We start from the raw sequence: 27,418 nt of genomic DNA on the forward strand, positions 1-27,418 counted from the left end.
TCTCCCATCAATGGCTGTTTCCCCAGCAATGAGACCAGATCGTAGTCACTTCAGTCTATTATCCTCAATAAATAAATACTTTATAATAACTAGATATGAAACTAGTTAGTATTGTAATAGTTCAATAGTTGATTCAATAAGTATTTTCCAAAACTGGACAATTAGAACATTGAATCAAATTGATGAAGTTCTATCAAACGACCATATAATTGGATTTTGTATATGAGTAGAATAACGTAAGTACGTAAATTATATTGATGTAAACTTTGTTCAAATGTGATTGCATTTAACGATATACGCATTACCTAAAGGTATATGGACTCGACTAAATACGTATTTTAATAGTTGTTGGGAAAAATATTAAGTATAGACTTTGCCTGCGATCACAGTCAAAAATCTAACTACGTAGTAATAAATGGAACAAGCTCACCGGATTCTCCAGTCTTCTATTGATTAATTTCACACACTTAATCCATAGTGATACACTAAGATCTCAAACCCCTTCATCGAACCAGTCCCTCCTAGATCTATATCCTAGTTATTTTTTTATTTTATTGCGCCATCCCTAAAACACGACTCCCGCGCCATTTTTTCTTTTCTTCCTCTTTTTTATTGCGCAATTCCTAAAAAGCGACTCCCGCGCGCCCGCCGATCTGCCGGCTCTCCTCTTTTTCTTTTTTTTTTTTCTCACCTAGTAACGTCATAGATTATCTCACCGAAGGGTAGATATTTCAATAATCAGATTTAGCCCATTATTCGAACTGAACTTTTCTTCAAATTCAATTTAATTATATGTTAACGTATTTTGGTATTTTCTATTAAATTGATTATCGAATTTATAAAACTTTAAAGACTCTCATAAACCTTATTAAACTGTGTTGTATGCATCCTTTTTACACCTGATGATAAAAGGTAAACTATAATTTGGTTATATATAAGATATAATATATTTTTGTTTAATTTATTTAATTTTCTTGTGACATCCACTACTCTTTGAAAACACATCAAAGGAGTTTCCCTTCTGTGTCAATATTTCATATATGGTAACGTCTTCTCTATACGCTATTGTGAACCTTGACTTTAAAGTTTGTTTATATTAAATAGCTCAGCTTTCGCAGCGGTCACCCATAGGAACCCCTGTTGCTTTTCTATGTACTTATGGTATTAAACCTATTGTACTATAGGCGAACCGTCACAGGTTGCAGATTCGATCCCTGTACAATGCTAACTATATGAACATGGTTACTTGTATCGGTTTTAGTATTTTCTATGTATTTAAAAAAAAATAAAGCTATCTAATATTCAGGGTTATTTAAATATTAATATTATAAGTAATTATCATTAATCAAACCATTAATAAGAGATATAATCTCCTAATTAATTTAAATTGAATAATGTGCCTTCGTAAAATCTAAGCCGGTACAAATCTATAACTCATTTACGACTACGGGGGGTGCCGCAAGATAAGATGCAAATTTACTTAATTACTTTGTGTTTAAGCTCTAATGAAAGGACCCTGTAGGATCTTAGGAATCTATCCAGTATTATAACTGACATTGTCAACAAATATTATTTTGTGATCTTAAGGCTAACTAATAATATAACTTAACATTCAAATTATAAAGTATACATTAGTTAACCTGACTATATGGACTTACACCAAAAGGAAATATTATATTTTTATTTTTAAAACTTATGTTCGTTTTTAATAGAATGAAAAAACACAGTAACTTCGTTAGTTTCCGTTTATGTGTGTGTACATAGACATCATAGAAGAAAATATATTTATTCTTATATTTAAACTTTATGTAGGATTTTGAGAGAAAATTAAAATTGTATCACTTTTCATTAAAATTTACTGTATTTATTGTTTTATAAATAGTGTTGTAAATTATAAAATAAATAAATTAACGCTAATACGAGTATATATACAGGCTAAATAAAATTAATTAATTAATTAGCATGCTATAACTATACTCCTTTAATTTTTATTTTATACTAGTTTTTACTCCCGACTTCCTCCGCGTAACCGGAATATATTTACGATAATCTATGGAGGGTATGTAAATAATAATAACGTTTAATTTTAATATTTTTTTTGCATAATATGTATTTTCTTATTTTATCCTATATTAGCCACTTTACAAAAAAAATTTGGTTCAAAATTCTTTTACTTCTTTTTTGATATGTATGTTTTTTATTATGCGTGTGTCGTAAGTATTGCAAATAAATTATTTATCTATCTATCTATACTTTAATATAAAATATTGCGGAAACATTTTAATTAGTAGTATTATTGAAATGTACTAAAAGTTTTAAAATTAAAAGTGAAATTATATTTCACAATGTAATATATCACATAGGGATCTCTCGACATCAACTTAATATGCTTGTGAATAGCGTATAAATAGATTTCTAAATTACAAAACAATAAGGAAAATAAATCATTCGCTTGCTGTGTGTCTATCTATACATGTGATATCGTAATGTTGTGAGCGATCTTGCGAAAATAGAAAATATATGACGGTTTTACTGCGATGTATCCATACAGACGTGCAGAAACACGGAGATATTACAACGTATGTCAAATATAAGACGCAAAATAGTCCATATTGTTGCCAATAACGCCCTAAAAAATAATGCTCACCGTTGTACCAAATTGCATTTCGTTATAACAATGTTATCAAAACATAGATGTTTTTTTTTTCTTCTTTGATATAGATACTTACTGATTTTGGTTTGAATTCGAGGACATTAAATATTATATATAATACTAGAGGGCGTCTTTGTACAAAAGACGTTTGCTTGGGCACCTCTGTCCCACTCGTGTTTTTACCATGAAGCAGTTGTGTTTACATGGCTGTGTCTCGGTTTGAAGGGTGGGATATGGCAGTGAATTTACAGGATACAGAGGAATAACACCTGAGTCCTCAGGCATGGCAACGAATGGGGGATATCATGGGCGAAACAGTACGCTCTGTTGTATCTATGGTCCTACTCAAGTCTATAGGCGACGGTTATCACTTTCCATCAGGTAGGCTGTCAGCTTGTTTGCCAATTTAAATAGCATAAACAATATATAGATATATAATAATATTATTAATATTTTTTATACAACTAAACTGAATGGCAAATAAATATTATAAAATTTGAAATCATATTCTAATAATTAGTATGTATACCTATGTAATATTATAATTATACTATAATAGTTTTTACTCGTAAATTCATCTACGTGTTAAGAATATATTGACTGACCAAAAGAAAAGAAGTAAGTAGCTTATATCCTTAGTTTATATTAGTAGAGTGTCTCCATATAAATACTTTACCAAAAACAGGTCAACTTTGTTATCCATGTATGCTTGAATAGGGATACCATAATGTACTCAGTATGTAGAAAAATTATATAACAGAGTTAAATTAAAAAATTACATAATTCCTACGAACATATTTGAAAAGATAAGATAAATTATGCGTAATGATTCATATTGATGTATATTTTTACTATCAGTATGAGTGCTTTGGATTGGCCGCCATTTTAATTAATATATGTATCAAATTAGAAAAAAAACTGTACTTATTATTTATAATATTTAATATATAAGTATGTTACTGTAGGGTAATCTGTTTATATAATAATTTAATTATGTAATTCTAATTTTACATAAATATGGTATATTCTTTAGCAATATAAAGGTTGTGAACCTCTTAGTGATAAATAGAAATGATGCACAAGTTCACTTAGTTCATTTATTTTAGATATCATATTATTAAATCATATATTTACTTATTTTACTTTGTATTTGATATATAACAAATAATATAACATAAATACCCAACTTCTGTTAATCCATTGACACTTATTTAGCTATAGCTTCTTTAGGACTTCCAATTATTGTGATATATTTTATATAATGACAATGTGGTTTACTATACTTGTTCACTCTTGATTCGTCAGGGAGCTCCGCTCTGTTCAATGGTTGGACAAGTGTCTCCCCACCCAAATAACAATCTTTTATATCTACAGGGCTGAATTCGAGTGAACAAGTCAGTGAGACCACGTGTTCTTACAATTTCATTACTTTTCATTTAAGTATCATGATAATAAATAATTATAAAATTAATTAAAATATAAATTAGTGTTCTATATACATTACAAGAATAATTTATTACCAAATTTGGTAATAATAACAATTTTAACGTTTTATTATATTTTGAGTAGTTAGTCTGATTTTTATTATTTAATAAAATTAATATAATTTAAAATAAATATCTAACACGTGCATATTAATTTGTAAGCAATACGTACAAATGTTTATTTTTTATATATTAGAAAAAATAGTTCCTATTTCCAATTTAAAAACTCGACCAGATACGGGAAAATTTTAAAACGTTTTAATTAAATTTTAACACTTCTCTAAACTAAGTGTTAAAATTTTGTCAGTTAAACGTCCATTTAACTAAATTTTAACTCGTTTTCAATACCCGATGCTCTATCTATATGAATCTCATAAGCTTAAATCCTTCTCTATTCCAAATAAAATGGATGTGTTAAATTTCATAATAACTGGGGGAACATAAAGCATCAATAAATAGCAATCAAACAATTTCTCTTTTACATATAATATTGGTAAAGAATAGTAAGGATAATGTAACTAATAAAATGTGTTTATATTGAAACATAAATATTAGTAAGGAAAAAATTGCATTTATTACTGTCTCTTTAGATCTTTCTATTTTTAGAGAACTCGGTCTCGTTCAAGTATTGATAATAATAACTAGAAGCTAAAAATATTATTCCAGTTTGAGTATAAAAAAATAAGGAAAAAACATTATTTGAATAAATACCGATAAAATAGAAAAGTTAATAAAACTTGCAAAGACTAGTGACCCTGATGACCTTCGACCTTCACCCAACGTCAGTTTGAATTTTAAGTGCGCCGGCGTTAACTCATAACCCTTTGAGTTATCTACGATTCTATATAAATATTTATGTTTTTAAACCAGCTATTTTATTACCTACTAAGTAGTAATGTCTTAGCATAGTAAACAAAAACTTTCAGTTACAAATAACTACACAACGTAGAAGTAAAAACCGCATCTATTTTTGGTAATTTACAAAATAAATACCTATACAGCTTACAACAGATGCAATTTCTGTAAACTTTAGTAATAATCTATATTCGAAATTTGAACTATAATTATAAAATTTCAAGACAAAAATTTCACAGTTCCACAAGTTCGTCCACTTAGTAGACAAAATTAATTTAATTTTCATAAGGTATTACAAACAATTTGAAAACGATTGATATTCCCTTGCTTGTTGTTGCTTTCTCAGATATTTTTCGTGAAAAAAAATCTCGATATAGGTACAGACTCTACGACCTTTGCAATTTTATTATTGTATGTAGGTAGACATACTCGTAGTGCTACAATGAATTTGAAAACAATATGTGCACAGATACAAAACATTTAAAGGTGTAAAGGCCAAGAATTCTCCCACTAAAAGACCTTTTTACGCACCACTTGCCTATATTCAGTAACAGTCTATTGATCCAGACTGATAGTAAGAAAATAAAATAAATTATTATAGTAGGTATAAGCTTTAGCTATACCCCGAAACAGGTACACAAGTTAAATAGACTCAAATAAAACTAGATTGGCCTAGACTGGATTTAATTCTTCCAATTCAATAGATTTTCGGAGATGGTCTATCTCGTATACTGGCAATAACCCGCAGGTTTACTTTGATTTAAGATTTTATTTATACAACTTAGAATGGAAAACAAGCTGACGGCCCACCGGCGACATGAGCAGTACCATGAACATAACAGAGTATACTGTTTCGCCCATGATACCACTTATGCGTTGCCATTTCTCTGGACTCAGATGTAATTCCTCTGTACCCTATAAATTCACGCCACATCCCACCCTTCAAACCGAAACACAGCCATGCAAACACAACTGCTTCACAGTTGAAACACGAATGGGACAAAGGTACCCCAGCAAACAATTTTTATACAAAGTCTCCCTCTGATAAAAGTATTTTATGTGTTTAAATGTCAGCAAAACACCAGTAGGTAACTTTTCTTGTTTGCAAGTATTCATGGGCTGTCAGTATCCATTAGACAACCTGTCATCTCTTTTATTAATAAAAAATACTTTAAGTAATGGGCTATCTGTGTGCCTAATCTCATTAACTCCTATTTAGGTTTTTATATGTAATAGAAAAACATATATCCAAATATCCAACAGATCGGTACAAACTTTTACATTTGTATTAGCAGGACTTATACTTGTATAAAGTCGGATAATATTCTTAATCGCTTATAAATATTAATACAACTTACATGTAAAAAATGTTTGATCATTGTTTCCTACATTGTAAAGATTTCAGGTATGAATTGCGTGGATAATAACTAGAGATTTGAATTATTTTAGTTTATTTATTTTATTTTTATTTCAGACAAAAAGTTTATAAATATAGGCCCTTAGATATAGTAGTTAAGAATGTAGTCGTTGACATAAAAGATTTCATAAAACTTCAAACAAAATTAAGAGGAGATTGAAGTTGTATGAAGATGTAAATTTAAATTGTTCGATTAACTCGAAAGTTGATGAAGATACGCAAGTCAAGTTGGTAAATTATTTAATACTATTCAATTTTACTTTTGGAGACTTGGAAAGAGGATTAAAACTTTATATGCTTGTGTAGAGTAATTTTTTTTTATATAAAAATGAAAACTAAGATGTGTAACTGGTGTTAGACACATGAGTAAAAATAAATCAAAATAAAAGATTGATTTTTCACGGAATTTCCGTAGGAAACGTTTTTTGGATGAAAGGAAAGGAAGAAGTAAAAGGGTGAATACGTACCTACGGTGATTAGAGATAACCGCCTCTACGCGACTAAAGTTGCTTTCATTTTTCAATCCACTTCAAAAAGTAGGATGTTCTCAATTCGACTGTATTTTATGTTACGTCTGTATTTTTACCATGATTGAATCCTAAAATCTTAAATTATAATTACACTAATTGATCGTTAGATTAAAAAAATATTAAAATTATTTAATAAAGCTTTATTTATATGTTTAAAATAAAAGATTTTATTATATTAAAATATTGTAAATAGTCACTGAATATAACATAATAAATCTAAAACCATGGTTCTAATGGTACTAGTTATGATGTCTATAGAACAGTCTGGCTTCATTTTTTAATATAAACACGATTTTTTTTATTATATATTATAAAATATAACATTGTATATAGGTATATAGGTCATTTGTGCTTAAGGTAAAAAAGTTTTTGACAGCGTTAGGTGGTACTAAAAGAAACGAGAGATGACGGATTCCACTTGAGTTGACGTAAACCAAGTATCTAAGTTTGCTTCCAATTACACCTAAGGACTAGCGACTCGCTCTCGCTTCACATGGTATATTATTATTAATATTCTATCTTTTAACGTTTTGTCAGAATAAGTAATGAAAATATATTTTTTCACGATTTGATTTTAGAACATTGAATTTATTTATTTTATACAAAAGTTTAGTTAAAATGAAACCTGTACCAAAATAGTTTAGTAGAAATAAAGGAGAAACAAACAGATGTAGACAGTGATTTTATTTTACTATTTAAATAATATCGCAGCACATAATTTGTTTACCATTTAAAGTAATGTAAAACCTTAAATTATAATACCTACTCTATAAATTCACTTAAATTATGTTTACACTGCTATAAAAATGTTGAGGTAATAAAATTCAAAATACGTATGCCGACGAAGAAGTAAAAGCATACTTTGGCTGTTAAGAGAATTTTACTGTACAAACTGTAAACAATTAATACTACAGTGTTGTTTATTTTAGCTCGAGAAAAGTCAACAGAAGTTAATTGGTTGGAGAAGTTGGTCATTTCTCGGGACGGATATTTACAAATATTAAATGGCGAAAAAACCGAGGTGGTATATTATTAAAGAGGACGGTAGATTACGACTACGACCACAGAATATATAAAAGCACCCATTTAGGTTTAAGACTACGATTTTTTGAGTTCACATTGAATTTTCGACTAACTTTCTTATGATCTTATGATGGGAGGTAAATTTTTTAATCAGTTGGAAAGTTAACTGACATACCTATAAGAATATCATTTTCGTCGAATTTAATTATATTACATATAATGACAAAAAAATTTTGGATGAATTAAAATCTCTTTTAAAAGTCAATTGAAATGTTAAAAACTTTTTAGCTTTAATATTATTCTGTCATAATGTAATTTTGTTTCGTAACATTTATATCATATGGATATAATACATGTAAATTAAATTGATTCTTTAAATAAATTAAACATTTTTATTTCTATAATCTTAAGGGCTCTTTCTATTATATATTAAACAACAAAAAATAGCTAGTAAACCCAAGGTCAACAAAGTCGTTTAACTATAAATAGGTATCCTGTATATGCAAGAATATGCTAATACCCCATTATAAAGTTCCATAATGGACAGAGCTGTATCAAACTCACACATAAAATCTCACAATTGCGCATAAATATTGCAAGCAAAGGCGAAGTTTTAAGTAAATTTTACGATCATTTAGTGAATTAATTTTGGCAAATATTTCCAGCTAAGTTTTGTCCAAATTTATGGTCGATTCCCATTCAATGTCCCGTTCAATCACGAATGCCAAGTCATGATGAATTAATTCTTTAAGTTTCATAATGCGTTTCTCTTTTGATTAATGTTTCTTATAATTAAAAGTATTTTTTATCATTTAATCATAAACACGCATTTAAAAGTAAGTTGATAAAAAATATGATGAACTATGAAAGTTACTATATTAACTGAATAATCAAATAATTATACAAAAACAAAGATAGAAAGCCACTGTAGAAATATTATATGACACATGCCGTGTATAGAATAGGCAGCCCCTTCCTTTCCCGTGGGTATCGTAAGAGCCGCTAAGAGAGAAAGAGTGATGGACAGTAGCGTCCCTCTTAAAACAACAGCAAAGGCCTAACTGCGGTTGCCAACCCGCTTGCCAAGCGTAGCAACTACTAGCAAAATCCCCCAAGAGGGAGGCTTATGTTCAGCAGTGGACAGTTAAAGCTGATATGATGAAAACTGACTAGCTGTCCTAAAATATGTCTACTGTCACCGATATTCAGTTACTTTATCACATACTCATTTATATATCGGCACCTTAACGTATTCTTCACAGTCGAGTTAACTTCAAGATCCAATATAAATACTGACTCAAACCATACTGAAGTAATTTTGATAATAATTTATTAAAGGGAATATTTCACGTTTCCATTTCATCATCTTTCAGATTTATATATACATTGTCCACTAGTAAATATAGAAATTCCCAATATTTTTTCACAAATTACGGTCCTGCGCCATTCGCATCTTCGAGGATGAGAATGATTCCCTACAACATTAGAGGAGTTAAAAAGTCCATCTTACAAGAATCATAACAGAATTTGCTTCGTATAACTCGTACAGTTTGTTAGGTCTTTTGGGCCGAGGGTGTAATAATAATATACATCACACACACGCGCGCGCACACACACGTTTATACACACACACACACTACACTTGGTTATGACCCGTAAGTATAGTATACGTTAGCATAGTAGCATTGGTACATACGCTAATGCTGACTAAAAAGGATAAAAAAACAAATAATAATATTTTTTTATTACGATCCATTTTTGTTAGTAACAATTGACTTAAACTATATTAGTAAAGACAAAACAAATCATTTTATGGCCACTATAATAATTTTGACCCACAATGAGAGGGTCGGGCTATCATACTTATTACATAAAACTCTCAGAATGCCGTTACTGCTGCTACCGATTTCCATCAGATGAGCTATATGCATGTTGACATAAAATATAAAAAATATATTTCCCAAAGTAAAATTATCTTGTTCCGTATTATACCAAATCTTAGAACAGCTTTGTCACCGTTAGAATTTGTACATTATTCTACAAAAACTGAATACCGGGATAAAAAGTAACATTTTAATATCGAACCCGATCTTTCTGTGCCAAATGTTACAATAACAATCGTTTATGATTGGATTTAAGCAAACGTCTATTCGTCTACTATGGACTGAATAATACAATTCTCGTCTTTGCCATTTTTTTGTCGTTTAAATAACAAACCCAAAAATGGATTTATCTAACCTACATTCCATAGATATATATCAAGTATATATATCATATCTAAACATCGAAATGGATTTCATTTTGATATTTAGATAGCTAAACTATCAATTCGTGTATCTATCTTTCCTATTTAACAGCTGCGCTCTTGCCGATCAGCTCTTACTACTCACTACGATTTTCAGCAAATATCTTTACCTTTTGATATCACACGACACCAACTTTTTTCTTGATCTGCCCGATGTAACGATTTTATTAAGTGATAATGGAATGGTAACCCCGCTTTCACTATTAGTACAGGTTGAAGGAGCACCAGTAAGAGATGATAGGTGAGAATGAAGGCAGGTCCGTTGGCCCATTGTGAAGAATTCAATAGGAATGAACCACGATGGTTTCCAAGGAGAACCGCGTGGAGGTCAAGGTGATAGGGTATATTGCTAACAATGGGACTATTAAATCCTATTAATAACAATCTCTTTCCCCCTAATGTCATTGTTCACTGGTACTCACTGTTGTAAATGCTTAAAATATATATTTTATTTATTCATGTTATGTCATTAGTGTATAGGGTACATATGCTCTCATATGTTTGATCTATTTTCGCAATCACTTTACTGAGCGCCGTATCTGGAATAATCTTACAATGTTATGTATTCAATACAAAAGGCGCGACTCAGGGTTTTCCCGCTACCAATCTAATCATTGCCCACATTGCACAGCTCGTAAAACTGATAACCTTTCATCCCAACAAAAGGTTCACAAATAACACTCCTTGTGGACAAGCGCAGTGTAGATACCCCCAAAGAGATGGCGACGCGATGACCTAAAAAGAATGAGGGATATAAGTACGTTAAGACCATTATTTTATAGTTCATAAAGGATATTTATTTTGAACCTGTGGATGAAATGATGATGATGACCAGATCAACGACTATTATTTTTTATTTATCGCTTGTCTATGGTTACGGTTAGATTAACCACAAAAATGTCAATTACATTTTTCTAGTTTCATGATTTTATCCGACTTCGAGCTACGATGCGATAATATCTCAATTTCATTTAAAAGCTAGAGAGTCCGTCTGTCACGGACAAGGGATGTACGGATGGCGTTCGGAAATGTTTTTTTTTTTTTTTTTTTTTTAATATTTTAAGGGCTTTTACCTTCTTCAGGTATATCAGTCCTATTGTACCCTGAACTGATTTCTCCAACTAAACTTTATCTACCTTCCCTAGACGCGGAAAGAGAAGAATTAATGGGCATCAATAATTTACAGAGATGTTCAAAAATTTCTGGTTTAAGTTCAGCTAACATAGTTTGAATAAGACCAACATTCAATTTATTTAAGTTAAAGTGGCGCATGAATTCTTCTCTTTCCTTCGTGTTAATACGACACTCTAATAGAATATGATGCACATCATCGATGGTACTACAAGTTTGACAATGGGGTGACAAGGACTTTCCCATCATATGTGCAAATTTTTTTGATGGATAATGACCAGAACGTAAACGAACAGCTAATTTAATACAGTACCTATTGATTTTAATTCCACAAAACCAAGGAATATGTGGTGGTTCAGCCTGAATAGTTTTGTACCAAATGCCTTTTTCTTTTGAAATTTCGTTAAAATATTCTTTCCAATCTTTTTGACATTGATTTTTGAATTTAGATATATAATCAGTAAAATGTGGTAATGACTGATGTTCCCTACCTTTCTCTATGCCCAGTTTAGCTAAACGATCTGCTTCTTCATTGCCCCGTAAACCAACGTGTGCTGGAATCCATTGCAGTATTAGATCAATTTTGCTTAGGTTTAATTTATGAATGAGTTCTAAAATTTTGTAAGCAATAGGAATTCCTCTTTTTCCAGATGCACAATAAATTAAGTGTTGTAATCCGCTCTTACAATCTGATAAAATTACACATTTCTTAACATTTATGACAGATGAGATATATATCAATGCTTCTAAAATTGCAATTAATTCCGCTGACATAATAGACATATTACAATTGATTTTAAAGCAACCGAAATGATTTTTACTTAAATCACAAAACGCTGCGCCTAACCCACCCGTAGACTTTGCTCCATCAGTGAATATTTTATGCCAATCATTGTATTTCACATTAATTTCTTTGACGACTTCATGTTTTAGCAAATTTGTATCATAAGAAGATTTAGCATTTGTGATGTATTCTACTTCTGTTCTAATTATATTATTAATCTGAATACCCGTAACCCAAATATCTAATGAAAACATTTGAAGAGGATGACAAGAATGAACATGAATTGGTTTGATTGTGTTGAAAGTTGATATTAATAAAGGTTCTTTTTTATGTGCCCAATTCCTTGTTTGGCAGAGTAAATTCAATTCACCTAACAATTTTGTAGACATGTTGTTTGATACAGAAAGAGCTTTGAGACAATATTTAAAAGCAAGATAGCGTCTCCTTATTTTAAGTGGAGGAATACTTATTTCACTCTCCATAGTATGAATAGGCGTAGATTTAATGAACCCACCAATATACCTTAACACTTGATTTTGAATTTTGTCCAATTTCGCAATATTACTTTTAGCACTACTGTCATACAAAAAACAGCCATAGTCTATCCTACTTCTTATTAATGAAATATACAATCTTCGCAAATGAACTGGATGAACACCCCAAGTAGGCCCTGTTAAAACTCTCAATATACTTAAAAATTTTGTACATTTTTCTTGAACCTCACTTATGTGCTTGTTCCACAGCAACCTTTTATCTAACCATAGACCGAGATACTTAACACTATCTACAATATCGAGAGGAATATTATTAATAGTTATTTTAGTTTGATACTTTCTGCGTCCTCGACTAAAGACACAAATCTTAGATTTCACTTCAGATATATTTAAACCTAATTCTTCCAAAGCCATTATCATACAATTTAATGCATTTTGTATATTGTTTTCGCAATTTATAATCTTTTCATGACTAAAGTATAGCACAAAATCATCAGCATATTGTGAGATGACAACATGTTCAATGTGATGACAAATTTTATGCGTAACTAAGTTAAAAAGAAGCGGAGAAATCGGGTCTCCTTGAGCCAATCCCCTGTTTGTACATCTAGTAAGACTTGCTACTCCATGTTGGTTTTTAATTTTAAGATATCTTTCGCTTAAAAAGGACCAAAGGTATTGGCACATCTTTGTACCTACCTGTATTTCATCAAGAATTTTGACTGCTTTAGTCACAAGGACATTGTTGTATGCATTTTCAATATCTAAAAAACATGCTACAGTGGGATTGTTCTTTGACATACCTATTTGTATATATGATACCAAGCGAACAAGGCTATCTAAACAAGATTGTCCTTTTCTGAATCCTGTTGCATATGAAGGTAATATATTGTGTTTCTCGATATACCACTCTAGACGTTTTAATATCATAGAGTGAAATATTTTACATACGCATGACATAAGAGATAACGGCCTGAGTTTGACATCACTTTCAGAAGTGCTGCGAGCTTTAGGTATAGGTACTATTTCGATGTTACGCCAAGGGCTTGGTACTTGACCAGAATGATATATGGAATTATATAGGTCTAATAGAACCCGCTTTGCTATAAAAGGTAAGTTAAAAATCATAGAATATGTAACACAATCCTCACCGGGTGCTGTATCTTTTTTCTTTAAACAGTTATTCAGTTCCACCATCGTAAAGTCCGATTCTAAAAGTTTATTTTCAGAAGTAAGCATTGGTTTCGGATCTGATACAGTGTCTGGTGCTAAATTATGTAATAGTTCCTCTTTTTTTTTTTATCCGAACCAAAAACCTTGACATGCTTATGACCTTTAATCCACTGCATACGATGCCACATACTAGAAGATGATGTTGATTCATTAATACTGTCACAAAATCGTTGCCAATGGAGTGATTTTGCTCGTTTAATTAAGGTTTGTGCTTCAGCGACTTTTTGTTCTAATTTACATAAATTTTCTGGTGTAGGATTACGCCTAAACGTACTTAATGCTAGTCTGCGTTGCGCAACTATTTGAGATAAAGTGAGATTCCAGTAAGCTTTAGATTTAAATTTGTTATTTGGATTTATACATATTTTATAAAAAGGAATGCTGTGGTCTGCCGCTTTAGTAATTTGGTCAATAAAATAGTTATATGTCTCTTCAATACTTCTTAATTGAGATGAGGCATCCGAAAATGAGGCTAAAAGATATTTTCGATATTTATCCCAATCTGCCAACTTGAAATTTCTTTTCTTAAAAATATTAATTTGATCGTGATATTTTAATGATACTTTAATTATAAGATGGTCACTGCCTAAACTTTCATTTGAGACTTGCCAATCAAATAAAGTTGCTATGTCTGAAGAAACAAAAGTAACGTCAGGGGAAGATTGCTGTATAATGCCATTAACTAGCTTTAATCTTGTAGGGTCTCTATTATTTAAGGAAATAAATGCATATTCTAAGGAAGAATCTAAGATTTGTGTCCCTCGGCTGTCAATTTTATTTGACCAATTCGTATGATGACCGTTAAAATCACCTGCAACTAATGTCTTTTTGCAAAATCGGGAGAATATTTGATCCCAATCAGATAAGGAAGTGTGGACAGACGAAGGGCAGTATATTGATATTATATTTTCAAGGTCTTTGCAGTTATATAACCTAACATGTAAAATCTCGATTCCTAAATTATTAATAGATACAGGGCATACTTGAGATTGAATTGACTTATGTGTAATGATAGAAACTCCGCCATATGAATCCATCCTATCCTTCCTATAAATGTTGTATTCACTAATATTAAGTAATTGTTCTGAATCTAACCACGTTTCATTAATTATAGCTACGTGAATTTCTTCTTGCTTCAATAATGCATCAAAACTCGCTAATTTAGGTCTAAGACTTTGTGAATTCCACTGGATTATCTTGATTCTATAAAGCTTGGAATACTTATCCATAAAAGATACTAAATATGCTACTCCATACATCACCTTCTTTAATATATTCTCTCATGAGAAGATAACATTCCTCTGCAATTATCTTCAACACTGACATTATCTTCTCCTCAAATGATTTCTCTGATGTAATATTTTCTTTGATTTTTATAAGAATCTTCCCTATTTGGAATCTCGTACGTGTCTCTTGTTTAGCTTGCGGTGCCTTGGCTGAATCTATATTTGTCGAAAGAATATTACTATCTTCTTTACATATATCGTCTTTACTTAATTTTTTTGTAGACTGTATGTCACGGTCAGTTATAGCCTCTTTTTCAATATTCAGATCTGGTATTAACTCATCTTTATGAGCTACTGCCTTAGACTTTACTACGCTACTGAAACTTCTTTCAGTAACCTCTTGAGATCTTAAATTAATAGAAGGTCCTGTAATGTTTAAGGTATTCGATGAAGATAGATTTATAGTTTTGACAGCATCCTTTTCGTCTATAATTTGTAAGGCTTTTCGGTAAGAAACATTTTCTCTGCTCATAATTAGACGTATATTTTTTTCTTTTATAAAAATAGGGCATTGTTTGTCTAGTGACATATGAATCCCCTTACAATTCAGACAAGTGAATATTTTCGTATCACAATTATTATGACTTCCTCCACATTTTGGACAAAGAACTTTTTTACTTGCACAGAATTTCGCAGAATGACCAAATTTCCAACAGATTGAACATTGAGTTACAGGAAATACATATTTTTCAACTCTAAATCTACAACCATAAGCATACACGAAATCGGGTAAGATTGAACTTTCAAAACATATGCGAACAGTTTCACTTTCAACCCATTTTCCTTCAGAATTCAATCGATTCAATCTTTTCATTGACAAGATCTTATGAGGACAATTAATAATATCCAAAAGTTCATCAACATTCATATCTATATCTATTCCTTTTATTATACCATACGTTATATTGTTTTCGTAAGTCATCTGACATTTGTATCCCAAGTCTTTGAATTTCTGACAATTAATTAATTTTTCTGCATTTTCCTTTTTTTCGAATCGAATCAAAATCTTATATGGGTTTTTATATTTTATTCTAACAATATTAGATATGGTTAGTGATCTAAGTAATTTTGCTAATGCTATTTGCTTTGGAAGTGCTTCTAGAGAAGAAACAGATACCTCAAAAATAGCTTCTTGTGTCTCGTTGACAACTTTCTTTACGGGGGTTATAGTGTCGCCTTTACTAAATTTCTTAGATTTCCTCTTAATAATGCTTGTAAAACTATCTTCACTACTTCCGTCACTTTTAACAGGATTCTTTCTTTTAATGGTTCTTTCAACATCTTGGTCAACAGCTATACAATGATTCTTTCTCGTCAAAAAATTGGGAAACTCCATATCACTTTTATCACTTATATTTATATAATTATCATCTTCACTTTCATCCATATTTCGTAGATAAAAGGTCGAGATAATCTATAAAATTTAAAATAAATATCGAGAGAAAAATTATGCGACGTAGTCTGACAGAGTCACGCTGTCGGAAATGTTGAGGAAATGTCACGGACATAAATAACAGTAGCGTTTTAATATTTATAACTGTTATGGCAGAAATTACTTATTTTGAAATTGGAGCTGATAACAGGCAACGGCTAACGCTCCTGTTACAACCCTATTATTCCTGACAACTCAATATATTATCGTAGAAAAAAAGAAAACAAGTATTATTATATAATCAATGATATTAAAAACCGGCTTCCAGAAAGTTATTATTTCCACTATACAGTCATATTCGTCTTGTTCTGATTTTTTCAAGTATTACCCGCGACTTCATCCCTATGTCTGGATAGTCTATATGGGTAATTATTTTATTTATTTATTATTTTTTTTTACAAAATAGCTTGTCAGGCATTACAGCTATATATATTTATTTATATTTACCAACTAAAAAGGCTTGACGGTTTCCCAATTCGCTCTCTTAGGAATCACAATATATATAAATATAATATACACTATATACAAATAAATAATGTATTGCTATTCTGGGAAACTCGACAAGTTTACAAGTAAATATATCCAAGTCCGGATACTGGCTTATGACACCGTTGAGCAGAGTCAATGCTCGTGGAAGAGGAGCCTGTTCTGCTAGCTCTATTCTTCTCAACGGAACATGAAGTCCCATCAACCTGTTCGAGCATAATTAGAAGGCGCACGACTGGATATCGATGCCAGGATGTTATGATATTTATTCCCTTTAAACATTTTCAAAATATATTCAATTAAAGTTAATTTATTCGTTTCACTTTAAATGAGTTTTTACCATTATCAATAAGAACTTACTAGGGTATATAGTAGGATAGGTAACATAGTATGCATATTGTTTTTGATACAGCCATCTTATAAATTTTTTGAATGTTCTCCACCATGAATATATATTTTGACTCATGTAGAGTCCAGATAACTGCATTATTTTCTAACTTACTGCGAACGAAGGCGTTATATAACATTTTTGATGGTCTGTATACAATGTAATTGTAATATATCTAAACTCTTTTACTATATACATATATGTTGGAAAAGGTTCATTCCATACAGTATGCATACACAAAATTTCATAGAGATTAGTTAAGCCGTTAAGCCGCTATAAGGTAACAAACAAACAAATTCAGTTCCTCATATTAGTAAGGATTATAAATTCATTACGAGGAAGCTTCTATGTTCTAACTATATTTATTCACTAGTAAGTGAAATGTGTAATAGATACGAAGAAATCCTTAGACCTCAGAGGAATGACAACACATTATATATAATAGTATTATGTAGTATGATAACCTCCGTGGAACAGGGGTGGGCACATTGATATAGCGTAAATGAGGTCTTGCGTTCTATTTCCTGTCATGCCAATTTAATTTAAGAAACGAACTTTTCTGAGTTGGTTCTAATTTGGACGATAGACTCTATAGTCCCGGCATAGAATGGGCTACCTCTTTTTTTCCCGTGGCTTTAAGAGGCGACTAAGAGAACTTAATGAGCGAGGTATGGACAAAAGCGTCCCTCTTAAAACATCAAAAACCAAACTGCAGTTGGTAACCCACCTACCAAGCATGGCAAATACGGGCAAAATCCCTCCTGGTAAAATAAGTGATATGAGTATGCTCTCAGATGTTTTTTAATGTGACTGTATGGTATTCTTTTTATTATTATTCAATACAATGTATAGACCAGTGTTACACCATAATTTAAAAAATAAATAAGGTGTCGTTGATTCATATTTACAAGCGAGAGTTTCTGCTTTCCATCGAGCGAACCTTCAAGTTTTTTCCATTCCAAGTTGTATAAAAAATGACATACTTTCAAAGACGATTCAATTATGAAGTACCTGAAAATAAAATACCATTGCTTCCATATTCAGCTACTAAGAAAATTCCATTAGGGATACAATAGGAGTATTTAATCTTATGTTATATAAAAACCTTTTTACTTGAAGCTAATCCTGCATTTGGGAGTCTTAAAATAAAATCGCGTTAAAATTTTATAAATATGACGTATACCAATAGTTCTCAGAATATGATTAATTATGTTAGGGTAAAATCCGTAGTGTAACTATAGTTTGTTTCAATGAAACTTATTAATAAAAAGTTAGCATACCTGATAGGTATGTAGCGGAAATATTTATCACATGAATGTGATGAGAGAACCCATTTCTAATGGTACTTCTTATCTAATAATTTATAAATTTTGATTAAAATATTGAATAGTGATTGTAATGGACAGACACAATTAATTTTATTCATTTATTTATATATATATATTTTTTTGTCAAAAATTCTCGCGGCTGATTTTTAACTTTTAACAACAACAGAATATCAGTGTTTTGCTCTTTTGAAGGCAAAGCAATAAACTGAGTTGTGACCAATTTGTGTTACTGTAACACACTCATGAAAAATTATTACTTCCCTTTTCTTTTTCTTTTGTATATGTATTCTTTTATTTCTTTTTTTAAATATGTACCAATATGTGACGTTATTTGTGTGCTATAAGTGATGCAAATAAATTATACATCTATTTATCTAAGAAAAATATAAACAAACGAATACTTTCTTCGACAATAATGAGACGGTCTGTTCATAACTGTACGAGTCTAAAAGTTAATAGTACAAGTCAGCCAGTAACTTTAGAAGTATGCTAATGACAGAACAAATTAAAAGTCGACTACATGATTGAATGGTTCATTTTGTTACAGTTTTTTTTTTTTATTTACAGTATTTTTCTATGATAATTTTAACAAAACTTAGTTATCTTTTCATTAATTCTAATAAAACAAACTATAGCAACGTACTTGGGCCAAATAACTAAAATACAGATTCGAATTCCGTCGAATCAAGTTTTCGGGACGGGAGATTAAATATTTTAAACGAGTTTACTATATTAAAATTTTACACAAGACACGTACTTAAATTAGACTGGCATTTACATTTAATTAGACATAGAGAGCAGACTCGTAATTTACTCACCTGTCAAATAATTGGGTAATTGTTTTCGTGCAATAAATATCGTATCTAATTTAATAATCTACTATTTCTGTAGAAGTCTTATCATTCCCTTTCAGATAATTTAATAAGAAACACCCGTTTTCCAAAAGATCCCAAGAATTAATCGCGATCATCTATTATTTATAATTTATACAATTCTAAGGTCAATTTGCTTTATGAATAAACATCAAGTGACATGAACGGGAAACAAAATATCACAGTATTTGAAGATCGATTTGATTCGATATCTATACTAATATTATAAAGAGGAATATTTTGTAATGGATAAACCCAAAAACTAATCAATATATTTTAAAAATCCTTTCATCTATATAGAGAGCCACATCACAAGCCATTATCTACCCGCTCAAAGCTGAGACGGATCGCTATTATATAATATTAATATAGAATGGCATTCAAGCTGGCAGGCCATATGATGAAAAGTAGTAACCATCATATGGCAACCTTGACAACCCCAAGGACATTTTTTAATGGATAATAGCGGGTTGGTAACCCCACCTGCGTTAACGGTATACGCTGGCGGGGCTCCAGTGAAGGATGATAAGTAAGAATGAATAGGCAGGCCAGTTAGCCCATCGTAACGAATACACCTGGAATTCAGTTCGATAGATTCCAAGAGAGACCACGTGGAAGTTGAACTGGCAGGGTATATTGTTAACAATGGGACACGTAGACTATAATTTATGTGAAGACTATAATTGGATGATGTCGTTCCACAAAATGTATTATACTAAACTATTAAATTGATTTTAATAAAATTTTTAAGGTATCAATCTGTAAATAGATAGATAGATAAATAATTTATTTGCACTACTTACAGCACACAAACAGCAACAGACACAAATGCAAAGTGAAAAAAGATAAAAAAAAGATACATGTACAAAAAAATAAAAAAAAAAACAAAATCAGAATACATAAAATTAGTAACAATTTTTTTTCTTCATGCGTGTGCCACAGTAATACAAAATGGCCACAACTCAGCTTATTGCTTTACCCTAAAAAGAGCAAAACACTGATATTCTGTTGTGGCCAAAAGTGAGCCGCGAATTCAGTCAAAAGAAGAATGTTCCAAATCGGCTTATAACTGACGGAGTTATGAAAATAATATTAGACAATAAAACATTGTATTTCAATAAATTAGAATATCATCCTTATTAAATAATGAAAGTTACTTTATGTATTCTATGTGTGTCTTCTTTGTATTCTATTGTTCTATATCTATTGTTTACTAACGTGTTGCCCGCTACGAGTATTTCGTACGCAGGGATTTTAGAAGTAGCAAAACAAATGAAATAGATCACTTGTACAAGTAGATGGCGTATCAAGATAAAACATACACCAGTTTTTTTTTTTTAATGGCCAGTCCCTGGTATTAATTTCCAGCCTTTAACATTTATTATGTTTTTCCAACTTATGCACTATTATATTCTACATATAAACTACTTATTCTATTATAACAATTTCAATATGAACTATCTATTCTATTTCCAATCTAGTTTACTATCTAATATATTATCTTGGCTAGGATGCTTATTCTATATTTTATTTACATTTAATTGACTACTAGTTCCTATTCTATTTATTTAGTATTTCCTATTTCTACTTATTTTTAACCTATACTTTAATCGTATATTTTTTATACGACTTTAATATAGATTTATTTTCTAGCATTTTGTTTGTTCATTTTTTCAATTATAGTACACCAGTTTTTTTTGCATAGATGCTGATAGATATAGATAGATAGATGCTGTTCACACTATTTTATTGCTCAATGTTCAATTTACACCAGTTTTTAAATTGAACATTCAGCAATAAAATAGTGTAAACTGCATGCAATTGAGTGAAATAATTTTTACTTGATGCCGAAACAAAGGGGCAGATAAATTGTATAAAAAATATTGTTTTGATTTCTGTTGCTCTTATTAAGACTCTTATATCATTTTTGTTGGATATCTCCAATATACAGACATCATGTGGTTACAATTTATTTCTGTAAGATTTACAATTACTTATATACGTAGTATCCAGAAACTGCGTGCTGGACTTAATACACACATATAAATGCACTTAAATTAGCCTTTGTCAACTGGTTGGATACGCCATCACTGTCAACAGTGACAAAGGTGTCGCAGTCACTATGCCGCTCACTGGTAGATAGTCATGCTTTCATCGAGATGAAAGCGATTATCAAGTTAATCGCTAAGATAGGATTATTTCCTAAGAGTATTGTAGCAGTTAATAATATCTATATAATACTTGGTGGTGGTGGTAGTATGTGTGTGTGTGTGTGTATATACATATATATACACATATATAAGTATATATGTGTAGCCGTATGGTCCCAGCATAAAATAGGCCACTCCTTTCTTTCCCGTGGGTGTCGTAAAAGTCGACTAAAGAAGAACGAGGGATGCGCAGCAGCGTTCCTCTTAAAACATCTCTAAAACCTAACTGCGGTTGCCAATCTGCCTGTCAAGCGTAGCAACTACTGGCAAAACTCCCCAAGGGGGAGACTAAAGAGTGAAAAATAAACTTTATGCAACGTTACCAAAATAATATGTTATGGCCAACCGTAAGAGTAAGCCCAACGGTTAATATAAATGAGGTATTTATCTATCACTACCGAGTGATACATATCAATTCATAAAATAAAAATGTGATATACTATATATAATGAATTATAGTATAGTAAGCACATAAATTCGAATTCTTCCTTTTAACTTCTAAATATGGGATTTTTCGCAGTTAACTTGAAAGTCACAAGTTTCAATAAAGGCCCCGTATTCTGAGATTATTCAATAAACGATACAAGGAAAAACACTTACAAGACAATCTAATATTGATACACGAAATAAAATGTACCACAGCTTCAGACATGTACATAAAACTAACATAATGGCATTTTTACTATTTTAACACTCACACTACTTCGGAAGATTTGTTATACCTAAAACAATAATTAATAAAACCAGTTTGGTGCGAGTTGAACTCACACACTAAGAATTTTGTAAATAAATATATAAATAACAAACGATGTTGCTGACATACTGGCAGTTACAGATTGCACACCTTTTTATATTTCATTTTATTTTGTATTCTATATTTCACTCTTCAAATAAATGTCTCAGAAACAAATGAGATTTCTTTTATTGCATTTTTTATACGAAATAGATACCTGTTAGTTATTATTGTTAATATTACAATTCGTTATTTCTTATTTTAGGCTATAATAATTGTGATTAATAATTAGATCGCATAGTATAATTTAGTTTTGGAGGGTGTTTTTTTTTTTAGTTTCTCGAAAACTAGTACCTAGTTAGATACTTCTCAGATATTCTCCCTCATATTAATTTATACCTTTGTAAAAGTAATAATGTAATTAAAATTTTCTTTTAGAATGCATTTTTATAAGAAATAAAATTTTTGATCATAAAAAAACCTATACAGTATAATAAAAAAGTGAAATATAAATCAATTTTAAAATTTACAAATAAAACCCTTTCCTATATCCTACTTGGACTAGTAGATAAATTTTGAAATTTTTTGTATCTTTTTTGGATCCCCTAGAAAAGAAGATAAATTTATTTTTCAATTATTTTCATTGTAATACACATAGGCTAATAATATGTAAAAGTATTCCAATTGATAGCATTAGTAGTTATCGAAGTATTTGGCGTTCCATTGTTTCTGCCTACCTACCTAATGGGAGACAGGCGTGACAGATATGTATGTATGTATGTAGTAGTTACTGAGATATAGCGCTGTGGCAGATGATCCAAGCCACACCATAAGGGTTTCTTTGTACCTTTTTGGTACAGGACCTTAAAAATTGCATTAATTGTAAATATACAAAATTGTTTTTTTTTTAATACTAACGATATTTTAGTGATTTAAATGCAAACTTTCAAATGTCTAAATTTCAAATATTAATCCAAATTCTTAGAATATACAAAGAAAACTAAAAAGAAGGTAGGCAAAAGAAACCAACGTTATAAAAAATCCTTGACATGTTTGAAAGAAGAATATGTACAGTTCCATTATTTTTTAATGATTTTTATTTTATGTCAGAGTAACTAATTGTCGCTGCGGACAATCAAGAACAAAATAGAAATAGTCATGAATAAAATAGCTTTAGCTTTAGCGCATTCATTTCGAACACAGCCAGCATCAGTCTTCAAAGGATGTGACAGAAACGATATTGCTTTGTTTGCATCAAACTGCTAAAATAAAGCGCGCTATGAACTTACTGATGGAGAACAACGAACAAGCGTCGAAGCTCGCCTCAAATTGGTGCATCGGCACACAAATGAGAGAAAAGGGGTTCCGCGTTAGATTGACATTTCTAATGAAAAGTGGATATGTAAGTATGCAGCTAAACGAAATGCCATGGTTATATTCGATTTAATGAAACTCCTCCGACCTGACTACTTGGTTGGTAATAACTTTACAACCAAGTGGTAACTTTTTTTTCAGTATTTTTTTCTTTACTTTATTCACCTAATCACTTCATGCATGCTGTCTTATGTATATGTATTAAGTTCTCATGCTTAGTTCATATTATATATATATTACGATTTAATAATAACTATTCCCGAGACTTCATCCACGTGACCGGGCCATACCGATTTACCTAAATGAAAACGGATATAGTTCACTTATTTTTTAAATAAAACGTGACCTATATAATGCTTCAAAATAAATAATACTAAATGTAAGCAAAATTTTATAAAAACTGTTTGTGCCAAAAATACACCAAGGGATAACAAATAAACAAATGCAGTTTCACTTTTATAACATTAGTAGGGATTAGTGGGATATTGTATATCACGCTTACATGGTTTATTTTAGTTTGATTGATAATCTACAGTTTGATCTTGATTGATCGCCCCCACACTTATCTTCCCATTTGTTATCATTTCCATTTCTGTTTTTGAATTAAGTATATCCGCAATTATTTTTATTGCTTTTACCTTATTAATGTGGGTTGTTATTTTCCTTATGTCTATAAATGGGAAAGTTTGTAAAGTTATTTATGTATTTAAATATTTGTTAAATGAATTAAAATTAAATTTAACACGCATTAAGACTAGAATTAACGAAGAATACTTTTTATCTCAATTCACGTGAGCAAAGATATGGGATATAGTTAGGATAACAATAAAAATTACTCATTCTACGGATGTGTTTATTAACACGTTTAATTTAAGGTAGTTTAATTGCGTAAACAATTAAATTGTACACACACACACACACACACTTCATAGCTATATGTACTAATATCTGAAATATATAGTGCAAACTTGTAGCTATTATCAATTATTATTTATTGCACTAAAACATACAGTAACAACAATAAGTTAATAACAATGTTAGCAAAGGCGAACTTATCTCTAAAAGAAATTTCTCTCAGTCAACCTAACGCAGTGGCATATAACTTTCTAGGTATTATTATATGTTAGTTTCTAAAAATATGTTTCACGAAAAAATATCTAAAGACTCATAACTAAAATTGTAATTATTATGAATAAGAAAATATATGAACTTTGTTTGTTAATTTTAATAAACTTGATTTATGAGTATATTATTTTTAATAAAATTTATCAAATACAACATCAATACTATAACTAATCTATTACTATGTTAAATAATGTTATAATTTATAATAGTAATTTCACATTTAAATTTTTTAAAATATAAATTCATATATAAGTAATATATAGGTATGCTTGGGTAATCGATATACATAAATTGACATCGTTGTTTTCAAAACAATTAATTTATATATAGAGCTTACCTCGAATACAAAATACAGCAACTAAACAAATTAATTGTCGGGCGAGCAGCGAACGTAACATGTTGGACATTTGTTTAACAAATCTTCACTTTATAATTAACTCTTGTGTCTTCACTTTACCCTACAAGTATTGTTCTCATTGTCAAAAAGATAATCTCTCGAGGCTGTCTATCAATTTTAACTTTAGACGCTACTTTATGGGTACTTTTCGGTTTCGTTCAGAGTTTCGTGTTCATTTTAGTTTACTTTTATAACATCGAATAAATAACATCCGGATATTGGTGTTAAAAAAGCTGATTTATGCAATAAATATGTTTATAACGTTCGTAAAATGTGATTAACGAGCGAAAGTTGTATATGACGCGACCGTTACAGTGGTTACCGGCGGCGGTAGCTGTCGCGTCGATCGTAGCACTGAGTCCGAGCTACGCTTAACCACGCTACGGCCCTACAGGCCTACGGCGCTACGACGGCGGGGAGGCCGAAGCGAGTTCTGCTCAGATTTTTATTGAACTCTGGGTAAATCCGGTGAAAGGAGTTATACTTGGATGTTTATTTACTTCGTTTTATTAACTAACCGTTTATTGAAAATTCTTTAAAATAACAAGTTGTGTTATACATGAATAATTAAATAGTTAAATATTATTTTGTACTGAAAGTCCTGTATTACTTATATTATTTATACATGTACACAGATTTTTAGATATTTACTTAATTACGCTTAAACGATTGAACAGGTTTGCATAACATTTTGTACTCGGATAGGTTCCTAACTCGACAAAAAGATACATTATACCTTGATTCACGTGAGCAAAGTCATTTAAAACAACACGAAAGCAAATTTTAATAAAGCATGGAACGGTTCATCTCTTAATTCTATTTGACAAATTCTAAGAAATCAGATATTTCAATTTATCTTCATAATATTATTTTATTTTATTTATTTAAATAACTTTTTTGACCAAAATTAAATAAGGTACAAAAGCTTATTGCTAATATTACTCGTGTCATTATTTGAATGACATATCTATTAATATGAATAAATGCAAATAATTCAATTAATATTATAATTAATATTGCAAAACTTTTGCATACTTTAATTAATAAACATATTTATCTAAATTTATCCTGCTCTTTAGCTTCTGCTATTTTATATTAGCAATATACATTTATAAACAAGTGATCAAGTGAACAAGATCTTAAGTCTATTTATTTTTATACTGTATATTTTTAGACTTCTATAATTTTTTTATAGCAACTTGACAAGGCAAGTAGGATAATGACAAATCTTATATAAAGTGGTAATCATTAGGTACTTATTGATACACATATTGCTATAAATATCACATAATATACTGTGACTTGGTGGTTTCGGCATAGAATAGGTCACCCCTCCCTTTCTCGCGAATATCGTAAGAGACAACTAAAGGAATACCGACAGAGCACTAGTAAGAGATGATTAGTGAAGATAAAAAGACAGGTCACCAGGTCACGTGGTTACCAGGGGGAACCACGTGAAGATCGGCCCAGTTGGGTATATTGTCAGCAATGGGACCCTTAAGCATCATTACTGGCAATCCCTTCCCCCCGCGGTGACAATATTGCTCATTCCAACAGACTGCTTACTTGATGAAAAGTAGTAACTGTCGCTATAAACACGGAGCAATGCTGCGAATGTCACAAAATAAACCCTTATGAATTTCGCCTTAGAATTATGGTACATGGAATGTTTTTGTTGGACACATGAATAATGTATAAATACAGTCTTGTCAGATCTAACCCTTAGTAGGTACTAGTTGAAATCGGATTATATACAATGATACTGATAGAAACCAACGTGGATGTCGTCTTGATAAATATTGACATGTGAACGATATAACCAGGTATTAATATAAACTATCGATAAGTTATCATTTTGCCCGCCTGAAACACGTCTCT

General features: G+C 30.6%; 2 protein-coding genes across 2 annotated transcripts in view; both read right to left on the reverse strand.

Annotated features, from left to right (window-relative positions):
• The window catches only part of LOC113518348 (neuronal acetylcholine receptor subunit alpha-10-like), an 85,923-nt gene extending 60,024 nt beyond the window's left edge, over window positions 1-25,899 (reverse strand). The window contains exon 1 of the mRNA XM_026903222.3: window positions 25,481-25,899. Coding sequence (XP_026759023.2) covers window positions 25,481-25,550 — 70 coding nt within the window. The 5' untranslated portion in view covers window positions 25,551-25,899. The remainder of the gene's footprint in view (window positions 1-25,480) is intronic.
• Window positions 15,121-16,658, reverse strand: LOC128202492 (uncharacterized). Its single transcript, XM_052903046.1, has one exon. The coding sequence runs from the start codon at window positions 16,580-16,582 to the stop codon at window positions 15,131-15,133; it is 1,452 nt and encodes a 483-aa protein (XP_052759006.1). The 5' UTR covers window positions 16,583-16,658; the 3' UTR covers window positions 15,121-15,130.
• Window positions 25,900-27,418: the final 1,519 nt, after the last annotated feature.

Source organism: Galleria mellonella, unplaced genomic scaffold (genome assembly GCF_026898425.1).
Source record: "Galleria mellonella isolate WM207_F2 unplaced genomic scaffold, CSIRO_AGI_GalMel_v1 utg132, whole genome shotgun sequence".
NCBI lineage: Eukaryota > Metazoa > Arthropoda > Insecta > Lepidoptera > Pyralidae > Galleria > Galleria mellonella.

What these genes read in the sequence shown, in the direction of transcription:
- LOC128202492 (XM_052903046.1), bottom strand. Translation starts at nt 16,582, where the DNA reads ATGGATGAAAGTGAAGATGATAATTATATAAATATAAGTGATAAAAGT.